The following is a 9,133-nucleotide window of genomic DNA, read 5'->3' on the forward strand; positions in this document are numbered from 1 at the left end:
ATTTCTCCTCAAAGCTAACTGTAATGTAATGGTTTAAGGCTAGTCAACTAAATATTCCACAATGTCCCAAGAGCTGAGTCTGATCCACAGACGACAGATGCTTTAAAATGCAAAGTGTTTGTTGTATCAGCTTGGACGAGTGATAGGTATAACAAAGATGCTAATTGCGATAAAACGTCATGAGTCAAAAAAAAGTCAACGCGTACCCACAAATGTTTGCTAATTACAAAACATGATGACTTTATTTTGCATGTACCTATGGTGTGCAAACATGACAATTTGAAATTTCTTCAACAATTTAAACAAAAACATGTTTAGATTTTTGATTCAATATATTGTGGTTTTGTTCATTTTGAGTTCAGGCTGTAAGGTATATATGTTCTTTCTACAGGTATTCAAATTCACATGTAATGCATTTTAGTATTTATTTTGTTTTTCACAACAGTCAAAAACACTCAATATCTCAAGTAAATGTTTCATGTTTATTGGACCTACTGTACTACAGGGCTGTATACTAGTACAATACCAGTGCTCAAATGTCCAATGTCCATATAGCCTGATTACTGTTAGCATACAAGTATGGTACTCTGGTTTGCTTTGTATATATCAGAATATATATAGTAGGTATATATTAATGATAAATGTTTCAAGCAGCTGACATAAAACTGTAAATCTGATATAAGATGAGGAATCTCCACAAGGAATAAAAATTCTATAAATATCTATATGAATGCAACAAACACTTATTTTAATATAATCATAAAATGTAAAAAGAGTTTCTAGGCAAAGAGAAAAGTCCTTCCTAGCTTCAGAACTCTTCCTGTTATGTTGTGGTGGTGTTCAGTAATCCAGATACTTTGTTGATGATGATGTTTGCTGTTGGCAGCTAGGAAGAAACTCTTGTACAAATCTTGTTGTCAGACACTGAAGTAGGATTGTCTGCTCTGTCAAGCACTGAGGTAGAAACAGTCTGGCATCCTCTCTGCCTGACCCGAATTTCATGGATCGTTTACATTTGTCCATGATGGTCACCAGATTGGCCGTCAGTCAGCAGTTCCATAGTTTCTCCTGAAATCCACTGTCTTGGTCTTCCCCTTGTAAAGTCCTCATTCTGGTCTTTCCATCCAGGTATTGCTTCTGTCCGCATAACACATACCAAGATTTCAGTCTTCCAATAATTTCCTCAGATGGCACGTTTTTGAGTTGTTTGAAGTATGTGTAGGATTCAGTGGCCGTTTTTAGACTAATTCGTAGCTACAATTTTGATCTGGTTTATGTTGTTGTAGCTGTATCCTGACCTTTTTGGGAAGGTACTTTTTTTTCTTCACATTATACTTTTATTTTGAAACGTTTATGAGCAATAAACCGGAAACGAGATTCCTTTGAGAAGCGGTTTACGTTTTGCTCTGAAAGACAGCTGGGTACCTTTACCTCACTGAATTAGTTTGCTGCTCTACAACCATGTGGTATGTCTCTATCTAGAATAGATATTTAATTTATAGGCTGTTTTCTTTAGCAAACATTTGAAAGCAAACAACGTTGCTTGTTAGTGAGCATTACTCATCTATTGCGCTAGCATTAGCTAGCACTAGTTACGCTAAGATCATTTCTGTCTTATTTAATATGAAGCATCAATAGTACAAAGAATATGTTTGACTAAGGCTAGTACATCGTGACCTAAAACATTGAAGTGTAAATACAACGTTAAATACAACGTTATAGTGTAAATGTGACTGATGGTTGTAAGCCTGGACCTTGTGTTTTACCTGCCTAACATGTTGCACAATATTTATTGTATATGCATATAATTTAGATAGTGAATATTGTCCTCTATTGGCCTTAAGTGGTGGTCTTTTGAACTATCGTAACATAAGAAACAGTGATTTATTATACCTAACAGATTTAACTTTTTTACCCTTCTATTTCATTTTAAATGAGGCCACTGCAAACTCAAAATTGTCCTTCTCAACTTTTCTGTATTTTTTCCAGAGCTGTATTTACAAAAATACGAATAGAACTAATACAATCTTGAATTTTGCAACTCTTATTTCCACTACGGCTGCATAAGTATATAGCCTAAGGAGAACAGAAAAGATACAAGTACATTCAATTGGGCCTCTGCTTGACTGTCCTATCTTTTTTCCTGAGACGTGTGATTCTAGAATGCAATGAATGTACGACTGCTCTTTTCATGTCTTTGCCAAAATGGACAATTCAATGCCAATATTAATCTGAAATAAAATATGGATACATTTATTTAAAATATACATTTTTGTTTACTAAAGTGCTCAAACTTTTATGTTTGCTATGTTGTTTTGATCAAGTCTCATCTTTCTTCTTAGGTTTTTCCAATTGCACTGACCAAAACACTTCAAAACCTTTAGTTGGTTGAACAGCCCTTTTGAAGGAATCTTACTGGCAGACCGGCAGGGCCTGAAAAGCCACACCCACACCTTGTGCTCATCTATCACTGAGAACGCAGGTCCAAAAGTGTTTCATTAAGGAATTATATTAGTATGTTCACATTGTTTTACTAGCAGTTTACCTAGCAGACTGTGAGAGTCCTCAATTATAAGTTTTTGGGCTGCACAAAAAAAGATTGTTTGGAGATCTGTAGCATATTGTAGGAGTAGGCATGTTTATAAACCCCCTTTATTGCATGCACAAGAATGTACTTTTCTACATGTCATAATATAGTCAAATCTATAAACCAGTGTTTATAACTCAGGCCCAGATTTTAAAACAAAGGTTTAGATGACTGATTCTATCCTAGGAGGGATTCAAATGACAAAAATGCATTTTATTTGATTTTGATCCCTTTCTCTTGGTTTAGAGATGGAATGCTCTGCGTTGGGGGCTAGGGATGAAACCACAGAGCATTTATACTGCTGTGGCGCTGTCACAGAAGTCCTCAAAATTGGCACTTCCTTCAAACAACATTCTGGCTCCTCCCTGCAAGCTCCCCCTAAACTTATTTTTCTCATCATTCCAGGTCAGTGTATGTCAGTCAGTAAAAAATATGGAAGCAGTACTTGTAGAAATGTAATTTAGAAGAGCTTAAGCGACCAGGTGAGGTTCTTGATACTAACTCTGATAGTGCTTGCAGCACCATCATCCTGGGATAATTGCTTCTTGTCTTTAAAAATAATTAACAAAATAAAGGAACATAGTTTAGCGAGTGCTAAATAACATTGACATCTAGTTAGATACCTCCTGCTGCTCTTGAAGTCTGTAATGTAATTAAATAAAGGTTTCGTTTTAAACATACCTTTTCTGACTACATTGGACAAACATGCATTCATAAGGATGTTTGATCTAGCCATGTAAACCTTTTCTCTACAGGCAATCCAGGAGTTGTTGACTTCTACAAGACCTTTATGCAAGCACTTCATCAAAAGTTTGGCAGTCGCTATCCTGTGTGGGCAGTGAGCCATGCTGGCCACTGTGTGCCCCCTGACACTATGGACATGATTGAAGGTAGTGGACATTCATCACCGTACATACTCACTATACACACAGAAAACAAAGATGTAGACCCCTTCTGAATAACACTTCTAAACGTGTCAGTAAACATGAAGCTTGGGATTCAATTTGCCATCTTGGCCACTGATTTAAACATTATAGCCACAGACGTGAAATCAAATCATTTATTTTATGAATATGTCAACAAATAATATAAATGTATAAGAATCCAAGATTGAGTTTTTTTTATTTCTTTAGGGAAGTAAAGTATATGTTTAAGTTTCATATTTTTCTTTTTTGTTTTGACTGGTTAGCATTAGCATGTTGACAGGCTTTATAAAAGCCTTTCATTTTTCTGCAGAAAATCATGATAAAAATTATAAATATTGAGTATTTATATGCATTATTAGTCAACTACTTATTTAAGCTCTCTGTTTTGCTTTAGAAAAAAGCTATTAAAAACATTATGGAGACTTATTTTCTGTTTTCTTTACAGATCCACCTGTGACGTCAGTGAATGACGTGTTTGGTCTTAATGGTCAGATAGAGCACAAGCTAGCCTTCCTTAGGGAAAATGTTCCAAGAGCTACCCAGCTAGTTCTCATAGGCCATTCCATTGGTTGCTACATCATACTGGAGATGATAAAAAGGGATCCTGAACTTCAGGTGAGTCTGATCTCTTATGTTTGGGTTTTCAGTACACACGCACAACTGCAATAAATTCAGCTAAAAATGTAATTATCTGTCTCCTGGGATCATTAGGAAAGGTGGTTTCTTAAACTCGCCCTCATATCATCTAAACCTTTATATGAGTGTCGTGCAGGGCCCTGTATTGGCCCTGTCGTTTCTTACCCCAAGCCCCATCACTGAGGCTCAGTTAGAACCTGTCACTGATACTTCTGGCATATTGAGTGACCTACCCTCTCCATTCTTTGATTACACGTCTATTGACTGAACAATTAAAAGATTCAAGAACTACAGAGGGGTACAATTTCTGGAGGAATTAAGTGCGTTTGCAGCCGCCACAGCTTTTCGTAGTCTTCAGCTGTGGACTGATGTCAACGGCTGTGTGTTTGAGTAGACGTATGCAAACTTTGCCACATCGAACCAACAGAGGGCAGTATAACACTACTCATCTATTTGCACCATTGGTGAAAGATTTTCTGATCATGATCGACTGATGTGGGAGCATCTTTAACTCATCCCTAAACTCCAAGTTATACACTACAGTATATTGCCAAAAGTATGTGGACATCATACCTAATATGAGCTTATTGGACATTCCAAACCCATGGGTATTAAATATGGTGCTGGACCACCTCTTCGCTTTATGGAAGCAAATCCAGCATCACCGTTCCAGTGTCTATTGGAATGCCTTCCCAGAAAAGTGAAAACAGTTATATAAGCTAGGTTAAGGGCCTAAGAGACAACTGACTTTTGACCCCCCCCCCCCCCCCTTTCTTTGTTTATAGGAATGTAGTCTTGATGGGGCCTAACTAATTAGAACCAGTTGGTAGTTAATCAAAAAGGGTCTGAATATCTTCTATGCAGATCATCTGTCATCAACCTTGATGTCTTGGGATGAGAGGCAGTACTCCTTATCACCTGGAATCATAGACTCTACCTCTATGGTTTTCAAAGATAGGATTTATGGTTGACTGATTACACTGGCGAGGCTAAACCAAGGTAATAAATACCCATGGCTCTTTTCCCTGTCGAAGGTGGCTGCAACATGTTGCTGGAATTTAAATGGTTTGACCATATCTTTGTTTCCAGCCTGCACCCCTCATAGCAACACGGGGAGATGTTTCATAGATGATTCTAATTGAACTGTGGTGCTAGAGTACCCTAGCATTACATTATTATAGAGCACAAAAAGGTGTAGATATATATATATGTGACAGGATTAACGTTCATATTACCCATCTGTCTGAAGGAGACTACTAATTGAACAATATGAAGGAAACAAGACCCATAGTTGTGTTATTTTCATGGTCAACTGTACTTAAATGCACAGATTTTTCAAAGAAATATACTTTTCTGTTTCATTCTTGCCCTCATTGGCAGGTGGTGAAGTCTGTCCTTCTCTTCCCTACGATTGAACGCATGGCCCAGACTCCTCAGGGGAAGGTCATGACTCCAGTGCTATGCCACCTGCGTTACATTACTTACTTGCCCATCTTCCTGCTCTCCTTGCTGCCAGAGACACTTAAGGCCGCCATAGTGAAGCTGATCTTTGGTGGGCTGCGCTCATTGGACCACACTGTTATACCAGCTACTGTTAGTCTCTTTAGTGTGGACTGTGCAGGTGAGTCTGGCTAGCAAGCTGTCATTTTTATTATTTTTAGCAGTTTCTCACAGATTGGATACATTTGAGTTACAGTATTAGGACTACAGACTAGTTCATTAGCATTGTGAAATGCCAATGAAAACACACGTTTTCATGATCTCAGTGTTCTGACTTTTCTTACATCTACCAAAATAGATGACCACAAATTGCATGGACAAGTTGCCTTATTGCACTTTTGAATAAAAGTCACCTATGACAACTTGCCCGGTTTCCCCTATAACATGTCACTTTAACTTAACATTTACAACTCACTTATAAATATGTTTGCATTATGTAGTATTTAGATTTAAAACCCCACTAATAGTCATTACATACAATGTTTCTTTTTAGCCAATGCAATGTACATGGGTGGTCAAGAGATGAGGAAGGTTCTGGCAAGAGACAACATTACCATCAATCAAAATCTCAACAAGGTAACAAGGTTCAACAGTTAAGAAATTGACTCACTCCATTGTTGTAAATCCTTAAACATATTGTGGTGGTATAGTCCAAAGAAGTATTACAATATTTGAAAAGGATTTCAAGCTAAGATTCAATCTTAAAAACAAAATAGCTTTTTCAGTGGTTAATAAGAGAAGACACTGATAGGGCTGGATCAGTAAAACACACTTTCAGGAGGTAAATGGTGTATAGTGTTACCCAGAATTATTCACACTTGAATATTGAATATCTGAAGACCCAAAAGGGAAGGAAGTGTCACTGTGCAGTTACTTTTTAAATCAGTAGGAACTGTTGCTTATCATTTGTTAACATTAACATTTGTTTTATGAACATTTGTACCGGTAGCTGTTGTTTTATTATGGAGCCAGTGACCACTGGTGCCCCATGCAGTACTACCATGACATGAAGAGAGATTTCCCAGATGGAGATATAAAACTCTGTGAAAATGGAATTCGCCATGCCTTTGTCTTGGATGCCGGGAAGGAAGTTGCCAGTCTGATTTTTGAATGGATCCAAAGTGATGTGCAAACATAATTAAAGTTGTTTTCAACATAATATGCAAGATCATATTGAAACTACAAACAGTATGGGTACCAGATGGACAATGGGTATTTTATGTACTGATATATAACCATTGATTCTTGAAGACTCATTCATAAATGATTTATTTACAATCGCTTTTGACAGTCAAACAGTTGGACCCCATTAGTTAGTAAAAGTTTTTGCTAATGGTTAAACAGAACAATCAGCCTGAAGTTTTGAAAAACACACTTTGAAGTAACACTTATAAAACCGCTTACAGCCTACCTCATAATGTCCACTTGGGGACCAAACAAGGTTTGCCATGATGTATTTTCCTCTTCCTTTGTTTTTGAGAATTTCACTTCAAACTAGGGGCGTCAGGTGGCTGAGCGGTGAGGGAAGCAGGCTAGTAATCCGAAGGTTGCCAGTTCAATTCCCGGCCGTGCAAAATGACGTTGTGTCCTTGGGCAAGGCACTTCACCCTACTTGCTTTGGGGAGAATGTCCCTGTACTTACTGTAAGTCGCTCTGGATAAGAGCGTCTGCTAAATGACTAAATGTAAAATGTAAATGTAAACTAGCACTTGACCAATCTGCGTCAAGTAATATTGAGAGGGAGGCATTGGACCAATATATTTAGTTTGTGTGTCTTAATTTATAAATGGAAAGTACCTATGATAATGTTTTGTTACGTGTTTTTCAAGCCTTGAAACAAGATTCCTTGCTAATAAAACACTAGGAACCCATTGTAGGAAAAGTACATTTTAAAGTATTGTTTTAATTTGCATCCTTAATAGAAATTAACTACCTTTCAAATAAATAATTGAGCCTGATTAAGTGTCATGGTCAATAGTGAATAAATCCCAACATATTTATAAAAATTTAAAAAATCACTTGCATCCAATGTTTTTTTAACTGCCTATCAAAATATTGTATGTGAACCCTGTAGGTTCCCATTGGATGAAAGAGTGTAGGACATTTTGAGCTGCAAAGTTGGCATTTGCGTATGCAGAGTATTTTATGAAGCAAGCACAGCTGCTTGCAAGGATTTCAAAGGCAGTGTATTTTTGAAGGTTGATGGCAATGTCGGATGTGAGATGGCTCCAATGTTTCTTCAGCATAACATCATAACATTGTGCAAGTACTTGATCTGTAATTGTTTGTCCAGCAGAGGGCACTATTGTGAATGAGCGTATATAACAGGAAACGTATAATGTCTATTCATATAATGACATGATTGTGCACACATTCACCCTGACCTGAAATTGGCAAGTAAGCGTGTATGGAGAAATACATAGTTTTTACATTTACTTTACAGTAATTTTATTATAGAGCCAAGCCATGTACAGTGTAGTTAGGCATTGTTTATAAATTAACGACATGGCATAGACACCCATGTCCTTCCTCTAAGCACACAATGCCCATACCACATGAGAGTAAAAGTAAACACATTGTTCTTATCCTCCCAAACAATCCTTCCTTTCCCGTTGTCTACACTCAGTAAACAGTAGTTGGGCCGTTGCCAACACACTTCTCCCAGGGTTTCCACCACCTGCCCCAAACCCCTGCCCGCCTCCACCAGAGGTGTCCAAAAGTTTCCTCTCCGGAAGGTCCTGCAGCAGGAATAGGTCTGCAGAGCTCTCTCTCCACCATAGTTTCTATGTTAAGTACTCTGAACACTTCTTGCCCGTTTGAGAAAAACTGACATGTTAGGACATACCACACAGTATGTCTGACAGAATCCACCAAGGCTTTAACTCATGTTCATGAGTACACATTGCACTTGAAAAACAAACACTGGTGATACTTTACACTAAGGTTACATCAACTACAATGTAACTACAAAGCAATACCTATACTAACATTGTAGGAATTGCTGTATAATGAAATTGTATTAAGTGTTAGCAGTATAGGTCATAACGAAAGTGTATGGAAACATCCACTTACCCCTAGCTGGAAAACCCAACATCCCCCATACCAAGATTCACTTGTGGAATAACTTATACTAAACCATAATGAAGTGTAACTACATAGCAGTCCCTATGTAATAATATTATTATAGATATTGATATGTAGTTACATTAATGATAATGTTACATCGATAATGTAACTTAGTGGTAAAGTGTTGCCCAAACTATAAGAGCAGAATTACACTGTAAATGATGGGGAATGGACTGGCTGTCCAAAATACGTTTGCTCACAACTCACTAACTGAAACTTAAAACCAAAAATCTAGCCTGTTGGCACAGTCTCTCTTACACTCTGAAACGAAAACGTAAACATCAAACTCTCTAGCCTGTTGGATTATGCGCCTTGCTCCTGTGGTAGGAAGGATCAGAGGCTTGAGTGAGAAATGTAA

At 37.5% G+C, this 9,133-nt stretch overlaps 1 protein-coding gene across 2 annotated transcripts; it reads left to right on the forward strand.

The window, feature by feature from the left end:
* The first annotated feature begins 1,356 nt into the window (after nucleotides 1-1,356).
* ldah (lipid droplet associated hydrolase) lies at nucleotides 1,357-7,520 on the forward strand. Of its 2 annotated transcripts, none has more exons than XM_062468765.1 (8): nucleotides 1,357-1,466; nucleotides 2,343-2,514; nucleotides 2,834-2,992; nucleotides 3,343-3,477; nucleotides 3,959-4,128; nucleotides 5,530-5,770; nucleotides 6,143-6,225; nucleotides 6,599-7,520. In XM_062468765.1, exons 3-8 carry the CDS (start codon nucleotides 2,836-2,838, stop codon nucleotides 6,785-6,787), a joined length of 975 nt encoding a protein of 324 aa, XP_062324749.1. In that variant the 5' UTR covers nucleotides 1,357-1,466; nucleotides 2,343-2,514; nucleotides 2,834-2,835; the 3' UTR covers nucleotides 6,788-7,520. The 2 variants fall into 2 exon arrangements, with proteins under 2 accessions (XP_062324749.1, XP_062324750.1); XM_062468766.1 differs by having other exon boundaries at nucleotides 2,343-2,482.
* The last annotated feature ends 1,613 nt before the right edge of the window (nucleotides 7,521-9,133 follow it).

This window comes from Osmerus eperlanus, chromosome 9 (genome assembly GCF_963692335.1).
Source record: "Osmerus eperlanus chromosome 9, fOsmEpe2.1, whole genome shotgun sequence".
In the NCBI taxonomy this organism is placed as follows: Eukaryota; Metazoa; Chordata; class Actinopteri; order Osmeriformes; family Osmeridae; genus Osmerus; species Osmerus eperlanus.